The following is a 20,658-nucleotide window of genomic DNA, read 5'->3' as shown; positions in this document are numbered from 1 at the left end:
CGGTGTTGCAGCTTGAATCTGTACGAGCTAATCAAAAAGAACAATTATCAAGGATTCAGCCTGAGTCTGATCCGCCGTTTCGCCAACTCGCTAATTAGCTGCCTGAGACTGCTCTACCGGGAGAATATTATTCACTGCGACTTGAAACCGGTAGGTGACTGAGCAGAATGGAGAGCACGCGAGTGCGCACTCTCATGGTTTATTTGCGTTCTTCTTTCAATCTCGGGGTTTTCTTTTCGGTCTCTCACGTGCTCCCGTCCATTGTTGCAGGAAAACGTGTTGCTGAAGCAACGGGGAAGCAGCCTGATCAAAGTCATCGATTTCGGCTCGTCGTGCTACAGCCACCAACGCGTCTATACGTATATACAGTCGAGGTTTTACAGGAGCCCGGAAGTGATCCTCGGTCTTCCGTACGGAACGCCGATCGATATGTGGAGTTTGGGCTGTATCTTGGCCGAGCTCTACACGGGTTACCCACTATTTCCGGGCGAAGATGAGATAGAACAGCTTGCATGCATCATGGAGGTCCTCGGTCTGCCGCCGGAGCACATAATCAGCCATGCATCCCGTCGCAGGCTCTTCTTCGGTAAGCTATGCACCTACCTCGCAGTGCCTACCGAGTAGGTAGTACCAGAAACTCGGCGAAAGGGGGAAAGATTTTAAGTGCCACTAAAGATAGAAACGGATGCAGCGATGACACTCAAAGACCTGCCCTAAAATCATTGCAGATCAGAAAGGGAGTCCGCGATGCGTGACAAATAGTAAGGGCAAGAAGCGATGGGCAGGCAGCAAGAACTTGTCAATGGCCCTTCGGTGCTCAGACATGCTCTTCGTGAACTTTGTTAGCAGATGCCTCGAGTAAGTTTCTCACATTTCCGCGTGTATCCTTTCAGAATTTCCATATCAGGTAACAGGATCGAGTTTGAAATTACGACACTTATTTAATCCATGTCCTTTCACAAAATTTTTTCAATCTACGCAATGTTTTAAGCAATTCTTGATGTCACCAGGTGGGATCCAAAGAAGCGTATGACCCCCGACGAGGCGATGCGTCACGAATGGCTGACCTCGTCGTCCTCTTCGCACGTGAGCTCCTCGTCGTCGGCGATAGCGTCGTCGACGGTGAACGCGAGCGCGAACACGACGGCGACGGGCGTGGAGACGTCGCGAGAGTCCGCGCACGCGGCGCAGACCGTCAGCGTGACCGTGAGCGCGCCGCGGCAACGGGCAACGACGATGGAGGACCCACCATACACGATGTATCGGCTGTACAAGGGCCGCAAGTACGTGCAAAAAGTATCCACCGGCGCCGACAGCACCGACGGCAGCGGCGGTGGAGGCTTGATGGTGAAGAGCAAACTGAACGGCAGCGCGAGCAGTCACGCCCTGGCGAGCAGCACGCAGACAGCGACGTCGAGGCACGCATCGACCGGCGACATCGTCGCGAGCTTGGACCCGAATCTCGATGATTCGGGCACGTTCTTGCCGCCGATATTGTGAAGTCGGGTTTGCGCCAGCCACTTCTAAACGCGCTACGAGCCTCGCGCGCCGGCGCGACTGGCCGCTCGCTCTCGCATCGCAGCAAGTAGCGAATGGATGTGTGCGTTTCTCATCGTGCATGCAGCTGAGAGCGGACGCGATTGAACGAACGGCGCGTGTAGAACTGGCTGGCCCGGCCGACCTTTATCGTTCCTCGATGCCAACGGCTAGACAACACACACTAGAGTCCGCCGGTCTCGACCGATGCATCGAGCTGTGAGGCCAAAATGACGATCTGACGACGGGTGGAAAAGGGCGCGCGCGCCGAAATGCCGAACGACGGAGCAATAATGTTAAATCGTGTAAACGATCGCGAGGCCGATCAATCGGTCGATCGATTCGCGCGCTCTCGGGATACTGGCGATCCGAGTAGTCACTCAGGTAGTCGTAACGAACTTGCGCGCGCATCGACGTAGTCGCTCGCGAACAACGTAGATCTGCTGCCCTACTGGGATGAGGAAGATACTAACGATCGTTATCGTGTATCGATATGTTCCAACATGGACCGTCGTATCCATCCGGTTCGACTGTTCGTCTCGCGCGTTTGAGGAAACGCGCGACGTCAGCGGCGACGGACTCTCGGCCGTAGATGTAGGAAATTACAATTGAAAGTTCATGTAGGACGCGTAGTTTGCCTTAGTGTCGACGAGCCACGAGCGAGCGGCGGCGGCGACTCGCCGCTCGCCAGGCCGCGATATCGATGGTAGTGAAAATACGTGCGAGTACGCGCGACACGCGTGTTGAAGCGAGGCGAAAAGTCCGACATGCGTTTAATGCGGTAAAACAACGATTCGCCCGACGTTCCGTCGGGGATCACGCCATCGAATTATGCTCGCGCCGAGTAAACCTGAGTCGTCCGAGACCTGTGACACCGGCACAGGGCCGCGCGGTTTATAACGAGGCGTCAAGGCGAGAGGAGGAGTAGCATTAATACGTGAAGCGTGCCCCAGTTTAACGAGGCCTGTGTGAGTAGTCTTATTGTGATATTAAACTACCACTGTCTTACTTAGATCTCTCCGAATATTAAGAAGGTAACGATCGCTAATGATAATTTCAACTTACTATTAATCATTATTTTCTTATTATCCTTAATAATCGCTACTACTATCGCAAGAGCGGATATAGCCGCGTACGAGTAAAAAACGACGAAGCTACCGTTCTCGCTAATGACAGAGCTATAATTATAATTACATCACTTGTAACAAAACACTTGTAGGCATGTACAGATTTTCATTACTCGGAATCCGCGAACGGCATGCTTGTGGTGTTTGCTTACCTATACGGGTACGTCAAAAAGAAGAAGCTCGACGAATTTTTGCCGATGACTCTTTCGATGGTTTCCCGTAAACGCGCCCATTTACGTATATACTCTTCTGTTGTCACGCGTCCTAATCGCCCAACACGACGCAACATCGCACCTCCATCACGCCGGAATTGACCATTGATCACCTTCCCTCCTCGCGAGATTCTCCACCGTCGCTTCGCTTTATTACTTATATTTATGCGTTACCCGTAGCTTTCCAGCGTAAAATTAGCGATTTGTGATTTTTGACGCGTCCCATTCGGATCCACTATCACGAGCATCTCGCGATATGCAGAGGATTTGACGAAAAAATCAGATACTATTGTATAGTATTATTATAACGTTAGGCTACTTTTAGACGTGGTAATTGTTCGATGTGCCCGTACCCATTTTCTAAACTTTCGCGAAATGAACGTGAAACATTCGAGCTCATAATGTCATTCTAACATTAGAAACGTGAGATGCGCCGCTCCATTATCATTGGCTGCTTTCGAGCTTCCATTTCCAGAACGATATCTTCTTGTTTTGACATGCTTCTCGATTTAGAAAATTCATCATACTCGTGCGCGAACACCGTTCTGCTAAATTATTATTGTCAACGTTTATCGTCACGGAGATATTTGATGGCATCGATACTCGTCGTAAATTACGATCGAGAGAGACTGAAACGAATCGTTATCTTATACTTCAAGTGCATAAATGCGTAAAGAAATCGTTCCTAGCAGTCCGTGTTTCTTTTCAAATCTATGTGTCGCTTTACCAATGTAATTATTAACGGGCGTTCAGTTCCTTTGTTGGTGCACTTGAGTTTCCGAGCATCTCACGATAATGATCGAATAAATGAATAACAAATTGGGTTGGTGCCGTCACGCAAAATCTATCTAGCCCGAGGGAAGTTCAGGGCAACCGACAATTATATCGTACCAATCGTAGCGGTATCGCGCGACATCATCGGCCAATAAACAGAGCGAGGGGCTATTAACGTTAAGAGCTACACACATAAAGTAATTTCTAATTCGTATGGCGAGTATATACGCCCGAGCGAACGACTGACGAAGTAGCGTGCAGTTATATACAATGCAAAACATACACCATGAATATCCCTCACGACTTTGTGCCGGTTTTCGTAAGTAGTAATCGCTCTCGAGTAATCGCGTCTAGATGTTCAGCGATTACCGTCAATCACGAAATCTCGGGGGGAGGGGGGAGGGGGTAAAAGGGGGAAGTACTTCGTTCGATTACTTCGGGCAAAAGGAAACGAATTTGACGTGCATTGGTGTCTGTGAAGCGACGATTTTTAGAGAAACGAGATATATCAAATTGTGTATATAAAGTAAAAGGTAATGAGAGAAAGAGGTGTGACGACCGTGTGTGTGTGCGTGCCTGCGCGTGCGTGCGTGCGAGACGGAGACTTCAGCGGTCTCCGAGGAGCAAGAAAGATATGACATATATGATTATACGCGCCTATATCTATCGTATAAATACAATAAAAACGGTTACACGCGTGACGCAGAATCATGCGGAGGCAGGGCGAGCTGTGTCTAGGATACGTAGGGGATTAATTAAGCGAGAAAGGAGAGCGTTCGAGGAACACGCACGCGGCCCTGCCGTCGGCGGGTCCCCCTGAAAATACCGTTCAATATTGTACAGTCTTAAATTTTTAGTTGTGTTCACTATATATATATATCTATATATATTGTATACAGCGGGATCAAATTATAGTACATGTATAGACAAGATGTATTGTGTAATCTGCGTAACGTGCATCACCATCACCATCAAATACAGATCTAACACACATCATACATACATATATACACATACATACACATTACATCACGCACACACTCGGCGCGAGCCGCGTGTAATGCATACGTACGCCTAAAAAAACGTAAGAGAAGCGTGTTCGTGTAGCGAAGAGCGTCCTAATAATCGGTTTTGCTGGCGTCGGTTGGTTCCACCGGACCGGAGGGTCTTCGTCCGCTGAGTCTGCGAAGAGGGAACCATTCAAGCTACGATCAGGTTCAACCGACGTCGACGAAATCAAAGTTAAACTGAAAGAGGGAAGGGAAAGCAAAGCGCATTACGTTAACACCATCCGTGGAACAGGGGATTTGCGAGGGTGATCCGCGAGTACGGGTGTGCCGTTCGACTGAAAGTTAGCTCGACTTTGCACCTGGTCAATTCGTCAATCGCGAATGAATGAATAGTCGCCATGCGCCAAGACTCGGGGATGGTCTTCCCGCGCGGCGCTGGCGACGGAAAAGAGTGGCAGTCGCTTTTTCTAGTCCAGGATGTAACGGGCGTGCTCCAAACGTACACACACATCTCACTTGAACGCGATGGAGAGAGGCAAAACGTGAGACGGGAGGAAAGCGAGACGGTGAGAGGGCGTGAAAGGGTGATCTTCAGCGAAGGGATGCTTCGCGCGGCGTATATCCGTTAGGTCAGTGTGTAAACTAATTAACGAGTTTTAACGACGCGATTTAGACGCTATCGAATTAAATTAGTGTAACCGTGCGCGTAAGCCTTTTCTCCTCCCCCGCAGCGGATCCTGCAACCGGTAAGGGAATGAGATTCTGAGGGTGTCTCGTTGCGGAGAGTCACCACCGCGACGGCCGTGCCTCGTAGATCATCTCAGTAGGACAATCATAGATTTTACGCGTTTGTATTAGACGCGCTAGTAAGTTTTGATTAGATGTTAGATGTGAGCGATCACGCACACGGTGAACGAGAGAGAAGGTGTTTCGTTCGAGCAACTCGTCAAAGACGGTACAAACTATCTCGGACGGAGAATCGTTTAAATTATTAGATGCCGGCCACGCGCACGTTTCGCGGTTTACGAAGATCGCTGCTCGTCGAAGTTCGCAAACGTGGAAGACGTATTTGGTGTCGCGGATCCGCGCGGAAATGAGGATATTTAAGAGCATGCGGAGGGGAGAGGGAGGAGAAACGTTTCCAATAAGCATGAGAGAAAGGGTTCATAGAGTGATTTGTAATTCGGCGTTCAACTGCGGATGTCTTGTTATAAACGTGTAAGTGCGAGTTCGTCAATTTCTGCCCAGACTTAACTATAGCAAACGAGAGAATTGCTAAATAATAAATGATTATTATAATGACATTAGAATATACATGTAACGATATACGATACTGAAGCATCATCATCTTTTGTATCATTTGTTCGTTTGTTTTTATCTTACTGCGTTTGTCTTTCATTATTAATGCAATACCAAGATGACTCGGTTTCGACTCGGTATCTTGTGTGTGTAAATATATACTAATAAAAAATATATATACGAATATAACAAATGCGTCTTGTAATTACCCGATCACTTTATATTTTTTGTCTCTTTTCATAACTTTAAAATATATAGATATTTGTTTACTATTGTATAGAACAAGTTCAGCCTTTTATTATCGTCAAGATCTGCAAGTAAATACATACAAGTTACGTACTTTGTTACATATATAAAATTCCACTTTGAGTTTTAAAACATAGCGTTAAATCTAAATCATATAATGCAATAGAATACATGAAATATTTATAATTATATTTACATTAATTATATTAATCTATAATTGCATGCATGTTTCAATTATAAATATATAATAATTTAATATTTGTTTTACATACATATACAAGAGAGAAATTAATGAGAAAGAACGAAAAATAAATGAAAAAGTAATTTTGCAGTCGAGTGAGCACAAATTGTTGACGTAGCAATTTTACAAAATGTGCGAACGATTTTTATTATTAAATATTTGACCCAGTAAGCAAAATGATAACATTATGCCAGCAAAATGCTAACAAATTCAGTCACATCTTTGCAGCAGATTCATATCCCACTGCGTCCACATTAAGCTTAGTTTCTTCCAGCATGACTTGCTAACACGACATAACGATAAAAACATCAATATGAGAGCATATACTTTCTTCGAAATATTACAGCAAAACCTCAGTAGAACTTGAGCATATTATACTGTCAAAATTTGATGGCAAAAGCATAGCTAAACTAAAGCATACCATACCATCAAGCATGACAGCAAAAGCGTAACAAAAGTCGAGTATATCGTGCTGGCACAACGTGACAGCAAAAACACAGCAAGACTTGAGCATATCCCCAGTAAGCAAAATGTGTGCAATATGCCAGCACAATCTGACGGCAGATTGGCAGCAGAAACCGAACAGAATCTGCAGCTTTTGGCCATTCATATTTATATGTTAAAGCATGTGTTCACTTTTAACACACTAAATTGGCATTTTATATTAACATATGCAGCATTTTATATTAAAAGACCGCATTTGTTTGTCTGTTAGATTAAAGTACATTTGGCTTGATGTGTCTTTCTGACAGTTCGTTGCATATAATCTTTCTATTATTGTTAATTTATTGTAATCTGAAATCCGAATTTTTCGAACTTCAGATTGCTTGCGTGCGTGAACTACATGGACGTCCATGGGAGTCTCCGTGCCGCAAGCGCAAAAATTCTCAAAAAATTAATATTATGATGCCAAGACGTGTATAACTTATTATTATATACCTGTCAGGCTAAATCTTAACGTCGAGTAAGAACTCGACGTGTGCATCGCATAGCGGTGCGGAGCGAAAACACATATTCCATAGTTGATAGCACGATGTGCTCGAAGTTTGCTACGGTTTGACGGTCACTTCTTCGTGAGATGATATGCTCGAGTCTTGCTGTGTTTTTGCTGTCACGTCGTGATATGCACGATATGCTCGACTTTTGTTACACTTTCGCTGTTATAGTTTGCTCAAAAATCAGCTTGATATGTGACGGCTTTTTGCTGTTAAAACTTATTTCACATTATATTCAATATTTGTTTGATTTCTATCGATACAATTTGCCAGCATGTAATGTCTACATTTTGTTTCTTTTACGTTAAAAAGTTATGCTCTAATTTTCATGTACTTTTGTTGTCATGTAATGTCACACGTCGTTTTCTGGTTTTGCTATGTTTATGCTAACATAATTTACAAATGCAAACCTTGCTGAAATATTGCCAGCATTTCGTAAACTTACTGTGCAGAGCATAATTTGTAAAACATGCTCTTGGCGCATTTGGCTATCTGGGGATACTCTTTGAGTACCAAGCAAATAGCCGACATGGATCAATTTTTGTTCCGCTATCTGATCTATTTGTCAAAATTCAGTCAAATTGATAATTCATATCTTGCGGTTTCCTTATAAAACAATGAAAATATGCACGAGTAATTTTTGTGTAAAAAATATAATATTAAGTTTCAACAGTCATAAAATCTATTAAAAATGCATACAATATCTATTATTAATTTTAATTATTAATGCAGTCAAGTAATAATGAGAGAAAGTTACATTTGTACTATGCGAATCAGCATAACTGAGCTGTCGAAAATCTCGAAAATTAAAGTATCAGGAACAGGGCAACATACCAGGCAAAGAGGTGACACGAATCTCAATATTGAACCGTCGGTAACTCTACATTTTACCGACATATTACGTAAGTGTACCGACAGTAGAAAAGCATGTTTTACCGGCATTACCGATGAAGATAGAACCTCTTCTTCGCCTAGTATGCTGCCCTGCTCCTGATACTTTAATTTTCGAGATTTTCGACAGCTCGGTGAGCTCAGTCGTGCCGATTCGCATAGTACGAACGTAACCTTTCTCACTGTCACTCTGTACGTTGCAAATAAAACTAAATGTAATAAATATTCCATATACTTTTAACGTGTTTTATGATTCTTTAAACTTAATGCAATATTTTTTAATTAATAATTGCTGGATTTTGTTGGGAGAATGTGCACATTTTCGTTATTGAAGATAACGCGCATAGTATGATTGTCGCATTCTCAATTTATTATCAGATAAATAATTAATATAAATGTAATTATTATTTCATGTATTTTTATTGGATTTTACGATTGCCTAAATTAAATGCTATATATTTAAAATCAAAATTGATGAATTCTACAAGGAATACGTGTATAAAAATTATATTTGCTTTCATCACTCTATGTCTATGTGATTAATTTATTTATTCTAATATTTTTATTAATTTAATATTTATATATAATTATTATATAATTATAGTATTATTATTTATTAATCAATTATTAATCTAATATTTTTATATAATTTATTTATTCTAATATAGAGGAAATTCTTTTTTCTTATAATTTTTGAATAGTGTGACATTAAATATCATACACCTGATGTCTGAGAGATTTAAATAGTTTATTTAACATATTTGTATTAAATACATGATTTATATTTATATAATAAGATTTATATAATAACGCAATTAATATTAAGCATATTAATAAGTAAAAGTTTGATCAATACTCAGAACTGTTATTTATCGAGCAAACGCGAATTATTGTAATGTTAATACAATAATATAACAGGATCAAACAATATAGTATAGATAGAAGTTCTGAATACAGATTGCGAAGACAACGATAAGAAAAACGTAAAAAAAGGATAATTCATTAAAAAGTCTTTCAATAAAAGGGTAAATGTTTTAGAGAGATAGAAGGCACAGGATGATACAGGATTAATATCGCGTAGATACCGTTCTCTTGTGATATAAGCATTCGCGTTGAGCGTACAGATCCTCCTTCTAACACAAACACTACACACATATCCTAATGAAAATATAGGATTGATGACTGGTTTAAATAACTGTCGAAGATCGTTGCATGCATGACAATATAGAGACAGACATACATAAATACGACAGTATATATGTATTCGATATTTTGTAATCTTGAGGTAAAACTTGGATTCCATTTGTTTCGATGCTACCTTCGTCTCTCTCCCTTTTGCGTCTTTCTTTTCTCTTTCTTTTCTTCCTTTAGTTGTTTCTGTTTCTCTCTGAAAAAACGCAGGAAAAATTACAAATCAACATATCTAACGAGACAACATGCATTATTATTTTTAATCCTGAGATTATTATCTGACATAATTCTTACCTGTCCTCTTTGTCCTTCTCCTTCTTTTTTTGACTCTCAAGTTTAGCCTTTTCTCTCTTTTCTCTTTCCTGTTGTACGATAGTCGCTGCATTCAGATTCTTCTCAATTCCACAATCTCCGCCACTGGCTCCATCCTCTTCCCCATCGCCTTCGCTGTTGTCCTCGTCGGACATCTGGCTGTACTGTGCCAGTATAGCCTCCCGTATCCGTCTCTCTTCCTCCGTGTAACTTCTCTGTGTCGTAGTCGGCAGAGTCTGCGACTCCAGCATCCGTGCCAGCCTGACGTCGACGTCCTCCGTCGGCACAGTCGCCGCAGCTACCTCTTCCGCTGGCAACCATTCTGCCCATGCACTCAGGATCTCCGTCACGTGTTTGCTAATGTTATCCTCCTGCAACACAACACATCAGATTCTCCGTTACAAGATCCTTTATGCAAGATGCAAGGAGAAGAGGAGATGCAGGAAAGATTTTCGGAGCACTTGGAGGCGCGTTGTCGATTCAATAAACTACCAAAACTGAACTCTGGATCTCAACAATATCAATGTATCCTGTGACAGGTTTTATGGAAATCTCTCGTCTTTCCAAGGACGTTATCTACCTTCCTGAACAGGACAAACGACAGTCGTCACGTCAAGAAACACGTGCGCGCACGAGGATCGTCCAGGAAGGGGCGGCGCGCGCGGGGGCGCGTACTTTCGCAGCAGACCTCGCGTCTATTTTCGACCGGCTGATGACACTCGCGCCACGCGCGCGCGTTCTAACCTTCGGTTCGCGGAGCACGCGGGGAGCACCGCATTCCCTCACCGTTATGCCCATGAGTATGCTCTCGAGCGCCTCCGTCTTCTCGTCCTCGGTCTCGTCGCCCTCGAGGATGCCGCGGATGTACGTGCCGAAGACGCCCTCGTCCGTGTTGAGCGCCTGTAGCTTCTTGCTGAGCCAGGCGTCGAAGGTGTTCGCCGCGACCGCCATGACCGCCGTCCTCGCTTTCCACCGCGACTTCCTCTTCCTCGTCGGTGCTCCAGAAGAAAGACGGGGGAAACTGAATTCGTGGCGCGCCGCGTTACAGAACTTCGTCGCCGTCCAGGGAACCGCCTGCAAGCAGTTACATCCTAGATCACGCCGTGAATCACTCGCCGGCGATCGTGTCCCCCGTCGCCCGCACGACGGCACGGGATTGTCGCGCGCGCGTTCCACTACCTCGCTCGTCGTCACCCTCGAGCCACCTTTGCCGCTCCTCCCGGCGGTTCCTGCGTGCAGCACGTGCGTTCGTTCAGACGCGTATGATGCAGATGGTATCAACGTGCGGCAGCGACCGGCGAGCACGCTGGCGGTGGAAACTGAAAGCGGTTATCTGCTGCTGTTAAATGTGTGAACGTCTTGGACGGTTCTCCTCTACCTTTGACGGTCTTGCTTCTCTCTCTCTCGGCTCTCTCTCTCTCTCTCCTCAAGTCCTGGATGAGAAATGCATTTTATTAGTCAGTCAAAGCAGATGTCATTTAGCAAACTATCAATTATTCTATTCCTTAGAGTGTAACATGTTTCATATTACAATACTGTATTTCACATGAAGATGCAGAACTGCAGAAGTAATATATATTTCCAACAAGGAGAAAGACAGACTCGGCAACTTCAAAAACGCCGCCAAGTCGGCTTACCATCAGACAGCCACTTCGCAGCGATCATATGCCAGCGATCACAGCGGCCCGCTGCGGTGCAGTAGCGTAGACTGCAGCAGTGTCGTTCAGTGTCGTTTCACCATCACGATTCCTTTCGTTACGTTCTCGCTCTCACGAGCGATTCTTCTGTAAGATGAATGTGATCGCGAAGACGACGGGGCTGGCGCCGTTCCTGCGGGCGACGGCGACCGCTGTCTCCAACGGGGGCACGTCCGTGGCCGCTACCGGTAAAGTTTCCAAGCCGAAGGTTGCCGTACTCCCTGCCGTCAAACGTACCCTCGGACAGACCATCTATCAGGACCTTCTTACCGGAGCTACGTGCATAAGCTCGGGAGTCTCAGGTGCGTCCGTCGCACATGACGGTTCCGTTTCCTTCTTGCTGACGAGCACCCAGCTTCCGTTTTCACTGGTGAATACCGAGATGATTCGCTCACGTGGTTATATAATCGATTTGCGCATATTGTCGTGCACCTTGCAGGCCACTGTGCTACCCATCGAGCTTATGTCTGTAGCTTGCTCTGAAATAGATGACACGGTAGTCTTGTTGACGATCTAGTAGATTAATAATAGCGTTGGCGTATTGTACTTCCATGAAAGATTCCCTGATGTGACTCGAGTATCGAGGGATTGTGAGGTTTACGTTGTTTACTCTTTTAATGTTGCAGTGACTACTCATGTGCATCAAAAGCGTCTGGCGCACACCGACGTCCAATGGCCCGACTTCACAGATTACCGCAGGGAGGAGGTGAAGGATCCGACTGTACAGTCGAGCAAAAGCGCAGCGTCTCGCAAAGGTGCCACGTACCTCGTCGCTGCTGGCAAGTATACAGTATTTGATTAATGCAATTGATATTATCCTGGCAATTGACTTCATTTACCTTGAACGTTCTGTGACCAGGTGCTTCGGTGGGTGGTGTTTATGCTGCGAAGATGATAGTGCACGAGGCCGTCGGCATTCTGAGTGCCTCCGCTGATGTACTGGCATTGTCAAAGATCGAGGTGAAGCTTGACAGTATTCCCGAGGGAAAGAGTGCCGTCTTCAAGTGGCGCGGCAAGCCGCTGTTCGTGCGACACAGGTGATTCTATTTTTGTATTAAAAATTATAATATATACTGAATAATTATAGACATCTTGTCCGCTACGATGCGTAACTTAAATAGGTTCGCTACACACATCACATATATCTAATGCATTGATCTATTGAAAGAAACCAGTGTCACTCATGTATGACAACAATTTGTTTTATTGTTATAAAAAGAAGTAATTTATCCATATCAAAAGTAAAAGAAATATGTAAAGTGATCCATGTGATGAACGGCTTTCAAATCAAGCAGTGATGGCGAACGTATTAATTCGTTCATGTGCAAAAGCGATACAACTCACACTTTTAATGTTTAGCTTCAATTACAAGTATATAATAATTTAATGGTCGAAACGTTGTGGTTGTAATTCATAATGAAACCGTTGCCAGTTGGGTTGAACAATTTCTTTTATTTTATTTTACTTCATATTTACTGGCGAAGATATAAAAGACTTATTATAATAATTTAACTTTGACCACGATACTAATATCTACGAAAAATTGGCAGGACCGATTCGGAGATCGCGAAAGAGTCCAAAGTGGACGTCACTAGCCTTCGCGACCCACAGGAGGACAGCGCCCGCGTGAAGGATCCCAAGTGGCTGGTCATCATGGGTATTTGCACGCATCTGGGATGCGTACCCATCGCCAACGCGGGTGATTTCGGCGGTTACTACTGCCCGTGCCATGGTTCCCACTACGACGCCAGCGGTAGGATCAGGAAAGGACCGGCGCCGCTTAATCTCGAAGTGCCGCAGTACGAGTTCATGGAAGGCAATATCCTCGTCGTTGGTTAATGACTGTGCGAGACCTGTAGTCAAATAATAAAAAAAAACACAAGTTATTTATGGCACAGGATGCTGTGTGCACGCGAGCGCGTAAGACTCGCTCTCGACGCGAACAACAACTATAAACGCGTTTTGTATATTTCTTGAGAGACGTTGGGAACGTCGCGCGACCCTTGCATCGTCGCGAGGACGCTTGATCGAATTTAGAATAAATGTTAAAACAAAAGTAACATCTACGGAACGTCGTTTGATTTCATCCCCTTATAAATATAATTAATATAAATATAATAAATATAATTTTACGATTTCGATGACACATGTTACAATTTTCGCGGAAGAGGAAGCGAGAGGCGCGATTTCGAGCGGGATCGCAAATCGTCAGTTCCGTCACTGGCCTGGAATGTTTCGTATGGACCGACTCCATAGCCGCGTACCCGCCGAGGCGCACCCCTCGCGTCGCCGCCGCCCCATGACGCAGTTTGCGGGGCCGGGGGTTGCGCGATGCTGCTGCTGCTACCGCGAGGAGGCGCCAGCGATCGGCACGGCGGGGCTGAAACTCGCTGCCGGCGCGGGGCGCGTGCCGAAGGGCCGCGGACCGACCGACAATCTTAAACGCAATCGCCGGGCGATCGCTGCCGGTCTTGCTCAGTCACCCTCGTCGCTGCTGGCAGCGTACGAACGAGAGAAATCGCGTGGTGCTCGTTAGCGTTACCCGTTATCCTATCCGGCAGTTTTACCGGCCGGTGCTTGTCCCTTTCTCTGTCTCTCTCCTGCTCTCTTCTCTTTATCCTCCTTTATTTTGTCGGCGAGTCACACACAGTATAATATATTACGTACTCGCGCGCGCCTCAACCCCCTCGCCGACCAGCTGACTCTCCCACTCTATCTCTCTCCTATCTCTCCTGCCGTTCTCCTCTCTCTTTCTCTCTTTCTTTCTTCTCCCGGAACTGACACTCGGAACCACCGCCGGCGACGCATCGCCGACGATGTATTGCCCGGTCACGCGCCGTCAGCGAGCCGCGCCGCTCCGTCGAAAGGGTTGAAACGCGCGAGGATCGTCATCGCGGCAACAAGCATCCAAGGAACGCGAGGAGGCGCATCCCGATCGCCGGTGAGTACGTCATCATGTGTTGCCAAGAGATTTCTCGGGTTGTGCCGTTCGCCGGATTCGACGAGAGTGATCGGTTCCCTCGCAATGTCGAGCGGGATTTTCCAGGCAGATCGTTTTCACGTCGAGATACTCGTGGATCCTCGAAACGCCGATTCACTGGCATTGACAGGTGCATAATAATGATCGAGATCGGTGCAGTGGATTATTTTTATTCAAGAGAATTTGTCATTCGTTTAATATTTAGGTATGTTATTTATTTCTCGCTTCGGTGGATGTTACGTCGCTCGACAGTGTGTTTCGCAAGCGTTTCTCGCTGACGGTCGTTTCCGCCGCGTTGCACGTATAATCCGACGTAATAAGCACGTAATAAGCTTTCGAAAGAGAGAGAGAGAGAGAGAGAGAATGCGAAGACTTGCACAGGTTTTCTCGCTAATTCAATTTAACGCGGTGTCTTCCGCTCCGCGCGCCGAGCGGTTGCTCCAGTTTCTGCAAGAATCCGCAGTTGTTGAAATAAACTTTCAGCTTGTCCCGGTGAATGCTTTTTTTCTGCAGCTTCGGAACCTTGCTTTGGCTGCTCCGCGGTGTTGATATCGCATTCTTCTTCGTGGAATTTCGTACGTGTCGCAAAAGTCGTGTGACACACACGCGTCATTGACAATAACAGGAATCGCGAGAACGACAATCGGTGACGGACATAAATTATTCCTCCGCAATAATTCATTCTTAAATTAAGGAAGACAACAGTTTTCTAATTATTTCCCTACTTGTGAGAGATCATGTTTGCAGGTCTATAATTTGACATTGCTGATAAATAATTGCAATTATGCGGAGAATTAATTTTTCTTTTAGAATCATGATAAATGAAGAGAAGATTAGTTCAACGTTGCGCACTTGTATTGCAATATGATTACCTTGAAATGCAAGCTCTCTCAATTTGATCATTAATTTCAAAAGATTTTTAACATCTTGTTTAAGCAAATAGGCCATCGGAGCGTCTATTCAAGAGGTACAGTGTGCTAGAAATAGGAAAAATCGAGTTTCAAAATAAAAACCGTTCAATTCACTGCTACATTATTTATTTCAAATTATGTCGTACATATCGATTTAAGATTTGCGAATTGTACCACTTATTCGTTCCTTGTTTGGTAACACAGCAGATTGGTATCGGCTCAAGTTCTTCGCATCGTGTTTATGTATTTGCACGTCTTGAGTCATTTCGCGCTACGATTTCCATGCTTTGCATCCCGATAACGGTTGTCGAAACAGCTATACCGCGCCGTCCTAGAACTCTTCACGGCCGTCGACCTTTGGTTTCCATTTACGTAAATAAAAGTAGCAACACACAGGCGTTCCTGATGTTCGTTCGATTCCGAGTACATTGTCGATGCATATTCGAGCTTCGCGAGCAATCGATCGGTTCCTTAATCAGATAGTCCCGCTCGACATATACTTACGATCGTCGTTCCGCGCGGCAACAGGAGGGAGAATTCCGGTAATGATGTTGAAATTTGTTTATAGCGGTCTGTATCGATATTATGGCTTATTATCTTACAATTGGTTTCATAAGAAGGTATCTCGGAATTAGATATTAGCTTCTACGGATTGCTGCAAGTATCGAGAGGCGAAATTGTATTTTTAATAAAAAAATCTATAGAGCATGAAAAGGAGCGATGAGAAAAATGGAAGCGACATATTGCGTCTTCGCGAGTGTCTTGATATTCTCTTTTCCCCATCGATCAATTACATCCGCTAGTTATAACTCGAGGAGATCTCTTCTCCGCCCCTTCGCCCTTTTCGACCTACCCTTTGCAATCTCTCCTTCTTGGCCGTGACTGTACCCGTTGTTCGGAAGGACGATCGTTACCCACCCCGGGTGGAAGATCGCCAAGAAAGTTGCAAGTGCAAAAGTGGACGCGAGTTGCGATGCAAATGCCGCCGGTAGCCCGGCATTCTAATTCTTATGCGTCAGCGAGCGAGAAAACGCGGCCGAGAGTGCGGCATACGCGAACGCGCGAACGCGCGCGCGCACGGAAGAAGGGGCTGCTGTCTCCTCTCTCGCAGGATCCAGTTTCCCTTTTCTTTCTCTCTTTCTCTCTCCCTCTTCCCATCCCTCTTCCTCCCTCCGCTCCTCGCCTTCGACAGCGCAGGACGAGACTCTCTGCTGCTTTGTGCCCTGCATCTATCCACCGAGCGCACTCGTCCTCTCTCTCGCGCGCGCGTGTGTGCGCGCACGCGAGATTGCGTGTGCCGCAACGGGAGAGAAAGAGAGAAAGAGGGAGAGACAGAGAGAGAGAGAGAGAGAGCCGGGAACCCCGCCGCACCACGCGGGCCTTCACGCCGGAGGAGAATCAATAGATGTGCGTTGCATCTTGCCCCTCCCCGTCCCCCCGCAGCACCCCTCATCGCGCGTTTTCGGCTGCCACCGCGCACCCTTCTGCTACTGACTTCGACCTTCGCACGCGGGCGCGTCGCCGTGCCGTACTTCGCGAGCCCGCACGACTCATAGGAGGACCGAGATGATCTACATTCGAGTATCATCGATCTGGAGGATTCGAGTGCCGGAAATGTAAAATTGATCGACGTAAGGGCGTCGTATGAAGGTCTAGATACACGCGGTGCACTCCCCCAAATGCGTAACGCCCCGTAACGCCGCGTTAACGCGCGACGAAGCATCGCAACGAAACGCGTTATTCTCTTCAAGGTCCTCCCAGTTTGCGGGATGAGGATCCTTCCTGTCGGCAGGACAAATAGGAGAAGATCATTCTCGCGTTTTCTGCGCCAATATTATTCACGAGAGGTCGGGGGTTCAATCGGCAGCCAATTCTGCCCTACATGTGGGCTAATTTGTCACCCTCGCGTTTACTTCGACTACGTTTTTCGACGATCGCTCGTCCCGATCATCCCTTAACTTTCGTCGTACGTTTCATCCACTATGCGTTGCGTACTGTTTGCGCGTTGTACGCCATGTTGGCCCCCGCCACGCGCGCGATCCTATCGTCTAGGAACTTGGCGCATAAATCAAGATACGACGGCGGATAAAGGCCAATTGCCACGTAGTCCTGGAAAATGGAGTAATTTCGTATGTACGCCGGCCTGCTACCTTCGACATCGAACTTCCCGTGACATCGATTGCCCGTAAAGATACCTGCGTGAACGTCAGCCGCCCTTTTCGACCGGCTACTGAATTATTTACGTGGACGATTGTCGCTAAGAAGGCACACCTTTTTGTCGGCTCTCGTTTCGATATGTAAGCGCGATTAAGAAGGGTTAAATTAGACGGTGCAGCGCGTCACACGACAAGCTTATTAAAAGCCACGCGCGCGGTCTCCCGCGAGTTCTCCAAACGGATATTTCCGAATGTTCGACTTTCCGCTGTCACGTATTAAAATATTGGTCACGATAGTCGTGCATTTTTCATATCGAGATAAAGTTCAGGCGTCTGGGAAAGGGAGGAAGTAAATTATTCATCGAGTTCGGGGTAAAACCGGGACGTTCTTGAAATTTCTTCGCCTGTAGATCATACACCACCTCAACTCGTCCTCACCTCTGGCGACAGAAATCGAATTCCGTTTCCTCCGCGCCCCTTGTCGGGAAAACGGATGACCCCGATCACGGTATCTACTGTCTCTGGATATTACGCAACGACGAGCGACACCCCACGAAGAAGAAATAGCGTCGCAAATAACGGCCGTCCTTCCCTCCGCGCCGTGCATCATCGCCGGCCGAAAAGGAGACCCTCGACTTTAACCGTCACGACGCTGTGCCGTCGTGCGTTTACGGTAGACCGAAAGTAGCGACGAGGTTTGGAGGTCGATAGGACGGGGGAGGAGGAGGGTGGCGAAATCGAAGGCGAGACCGCGAAGGGAAAGCGGCGAAAGCGAGAGTGCGTGTAATCGTAATCATAAACGCACCACCGCGTGGGTGGCGGAGAGGAGAGAGAGAGAGAGAGAGAAAGAGAGAGAAGAGGGAAGGTCGGGAAGAAAGGGAAAGGGAAGGGAGAAGAGCGAGGGAAGAAGGACGAGTGAGAGTGAAGGAGGTGGAGGCGGGTGGTGGGCGAGAGAGAGGCGCAGGTGAAAGTGAAGCGAAGGTGGTCGAGTTAGAGCGCGGCAACATTCGGGGAGGGTGAAAGGAGGTTAATGATTAGTTCTTCCGAGGTCGGGGGCTGTTGCCGGGTGCAGGTTGCTTGGCTCTTCCCCTCGATCGCCCTCTCCGCCTCCTCCTTCTCCTCCTCTTCATCTTTCTCCTCTCGCTTCCTGCCGCCATTCCGCGTTTCTCCTCTCGCGCCGCTATTTTCTCCTTCTCTCTCGTGCCTCCTCTCGGTCCCTTTATCGTTCTCTTCAACCCCCTTCGTGCTCTCGACCATTCTACCAAAAATTCAGACCCCACTGTTGAAGCTACGCACGCACGGCGGGGTTTGAGGGCTTGCAAAGTTGTTCTCCCCTCCAGCCGGGGGCTGCTGCCAGGAACGTGTCGACTATTTATGGCGCCATCGCGGCAGCCGTCGAGTGTATGCGTTCCACGCAGTTTCTATTTCGTAACGGCAGGAATCTTATCGGCGATCGAGATTTTCTCGCGGGTACGATTCGGTAGGAAACGTTCCCGGCGCCAGCTGCGTCCGTGGCACCGTTCGTTCGATCTCGACGAATCTATCGGCGGACATCAAATGCAAGTGTTACGCCTTTCCCTTTTCTTTCGCTCACACGATCCCAAGAATTTGACTTGTATCTCATATTTGTTGTAAAATGTGTTTTCCGCTCTTTTTCTATTGCTGAAAATTATTTTCTATGCAATTAAAGTATGCTTTTAATCCCATGTTGAACTCTCATAAATTGCACGCTGTCAGATGAAGCATTAAATATTATGCGAGTCTACTTTCCGCGTATTGTATGCGTCGTCGACGACGAAAGTCGACGCGTTGCACAATGTAGCAGCGGAGTCTTAATATCGATTCCGAAATTGGCGGCACTCTGTGCTCGAGAGAGAAGGAGAGAGCGCGCATCCCGAGTCACCTGCCTAATCTGACTAACAAATTTGATGCAGGGGACAAGTGCCGCGTACGTACGCCAGCACCTCCAATCTTAATGATTAGACCGTGGCCACCGATACGCTTCCCTCAGGCACATTAGAAAGATTTCATAAAGCTCGGCCCGTAATACGATAATTTGGAATGCAGGTGCACGACCCCTCCGTCGTTAGGAACGCTCGACCCGGTAACCACCGGCGCGCATAAATATTTAACTCAACCGAAGCCATCGCGTTTATGAAAATTCATGTCAGGAATCTTGGCTGTGCCAAAGCGTACGAAGGTAACGGTAATTTTATGACGGTGCAGAGAGCACAGTACGAGGAAATAATGTTTTTAATTTTTATGCTTCTAGCTAGCTAGCTGACGATAATAATTCTGGCAACTTGATGCAAAATTATTGGCTTGTCATAAATTTATTAGTATTCTCATTATTAGTGACGTACTTGCGTGCTCGAATCAATTTGGCAAGCCTTATAGCGATCGTGACACTGTCTACTCGCGCACTTTTGCTGATGGCGGATCGATCAGTTCGATCAGTCGCGATCGACGCGTCACAAACAGCGGATTCAGCGTTCTACCGCGTTTCCTCGCGATGCCCCCCAGCTCGCATATTTTACTGCGTCCATTACGTGGCAACGAGCTTATTTTGTCGATTCCTCCCGCGGCGCCGCGACGTCCGACGCTTCCGCCGTTCTTCGTTATCCGGTAGCCGGTAGTCAAATTACCTTATCGATTGCGCAAAAGAGTCTCGCTCTTTCCGCGTACCCGAAAGAGAAAGTAGAAAGAAAAAAAATAGTAGAAAAAGAGGAGGAAAAGTTCGTCACGGTGGCCGTGCGCCGCCCCTTGCAGCGTCAGCCCTGGCACCCTAACGGCCCCCGAGGACTTTCCAGCGAAAGTGATGGCCGTGGCTGCGTAGGAAAGGAGAACGTGCGGGGGTGGCGGCGACGGCGGCGGTGGCGGCAGCAGCGGCGGTGGCACTTCGTGTTCTCGGCAAACGGAGGGGTGGCGTCGTTGACGGTTGAGGGGTTGGTGGCCGCGAGGGAGGTCGGTTCCGGAGGAACGACAGGAAGGGCGACACGATAGCGAACGTGAGCGCAAGAGTGCGCCCGCGCGGACGCAAGAGAGAACGCGGGTAGACGCGGGGAGCCCTCTCTGGTAAC

General features: G+C 46.7%; 4 protein-coding genes across 5 annotated transcripts in view; 3 read left to right on the top strand and 1 right to left on the bottom strand.

The window, feature by feature from the left end:
- The window catches only part of LOC105278495 (myosin light chain kinase, smooth muscle), a 143,891-nt gene extending 137,744 nt beyond the window's left edge, over nucleotides 1-6,147 (top strand). The window contains exons 8-11 of the mRNA XM_011337629.3: nucleotides 12-150; nucleotides 271-586; nucleotides 729-858; nucleotides 1,011-6,147. Coding sequence (XP_011335931.1) covers nucleotides 12-150; nucleotides 271-586; nucleotides 729-858; nucleotides 1,011-1,500 — 1,075 coding nt within the window. The 3' untranslated portion in view covers nucleotides 1,501-6,147. The remainder of the gene's footprint in view (nucleotides 1-11; nucleotides 151-270; nucleotides 587-728; nucleotides 859-1,010) is intronic.
- Nucleotides 6,148-9,179: 3,032 nt separating this feature from the next.
- On the bottom strand, nucleotides 9,180-11,119 carry LOC105278496 (coiled-coil domain-containing protein 43). The gene is made up of 4 exons (XM_011337630.2): nucleotides 11,014-11,119; nucleotides 10,621-10,908; nucleotides 9,817-10,205; nucleotides 9,180-9,718 (listed from the first exon to the last, which is right to left on the bottom strand). Exons 2-4 carry the CDS (start codon nucleotides 10,783-10,785, stop codon nucleotides 9,646-9,648), a joined length of 627 nt encoding a protein of 208 aa, XP_011335932.1. The 5' UTR covers nucleotides 10,786-10,908; nucleotides 11,014-11,119; the 3' UTR covers nucleotides 9,180-9,645.
- Nucleotides 11,120-11,525: 406 nt separating this feature from the next.
- Nucleotides 11,526-13,597, top strand: LOC105278497 (cytochrome b-c1 complex subunit Rieske, mitochondrial). 2 transcript variants are annotated; one of them, XM_011337633.3, is made up of 4 exons: nucleotides 11,526-11,719; nucleotides 12,158-12,310; nucleotides 12,391-12,568; nucleotides 13,082-13,597. In XM_011337633.3, exons 1-4 carry the CDS (start codon nucleotides 11,626-11,628, stop codon nucleotides 13,368-13,370), a joined length of 714 nt encoding a protein of 237 aa, XP_011335935.1. In that variant the 5' UTR covers nucleotides 11,526-11,625; the 3' UTR covers nucleotides 13,371-13,597. The 2 variants fall into 2 exon arrangements, with proteins under 2 accessions (XP_011335935.1, XP_011335933.1); XM_011337631.3 differs by having other exon boundaries at nucleotides 11,526-11,833.
- A 394-nt stretch (nucleotides 13,598-13,991) lies between these two features.
- The window catches only part of LOC105278499 (zinc finger protein chinmo), a 54,215-nt gene continuing 47,548 nt past the window's right edge, over nucleotides 13,992-20,658 (top strand). Inside the window, exon 1 of the mRNA XM_011337637.3 lies at nucleotides 13,992-14,472. The gene's annotated coding sequence lies outside the window, so the exon portion shown is untranslated. The remainder of the gene's footprint in view (nucleotides 14,473-20,658) is intronic.

This window comes from Ooceraea biroi, chromosome 1 (assembly GCF_003672135.1).
Source record: "Ooceraea biroi isolate clonal line C1 chromosome 1, Obir_v5.4, whole genome shotgun sequence".
NCBI lineage: Eukaryota > Metazoa > Arthropoda > Insecta > Hymenoptera > Formicidae > Ooceraea > Ooceraea biroi.
This window is presented reverse-complemented; position numbering and strand designations above follow the sequence as displayed.

Bases quoted from the DNA above. Each gene is read 5' to 3' on its own strand.
- LOC105278496 (XM_011337630.2), bottom strand. From the start codon at position 10,785: ATGGCGGTCGCGGCGAACACCTTCGACGCCTGGCTCAGCAAGAAGCTA. The intron at 10,206-10,620 runs GTGAGGGAATGC...GTTGTGTTGCAG, and splicing joins GCATACTCATGGGCATAACG to GAGGATAACATTAGCAAACA. The intron at 9,719-9,816 runs GTAAGAATTATG...GCGTTTTTTCAG, and splicing joins GAGAAGGACAAAGAGGACAG to AGAGAAACAGAAACAACTAA.
- LOC105278497 (XM_011337631.3), top strand. From the start codon at position 11,626: ATGAATGTGATCGCGAAGACGACGGGGCTGGCGCCGTTCCTGCGGGCG. The intron at 11,834-12,157 runs GTGCGTCCGTCG...TTAATGTTGCAG, and splicing joins CATAAGCTCGGGAGTCTCAG to TGACTACTCATGTGCATCAA. The intron at 12,311-12,390 runs GCAAGTATACAG...TTCTGTGACCAG, and splicing joins CACGTACCTCGTCGCTGCTG to GTGCTTCGGTGGGTGGTGTT.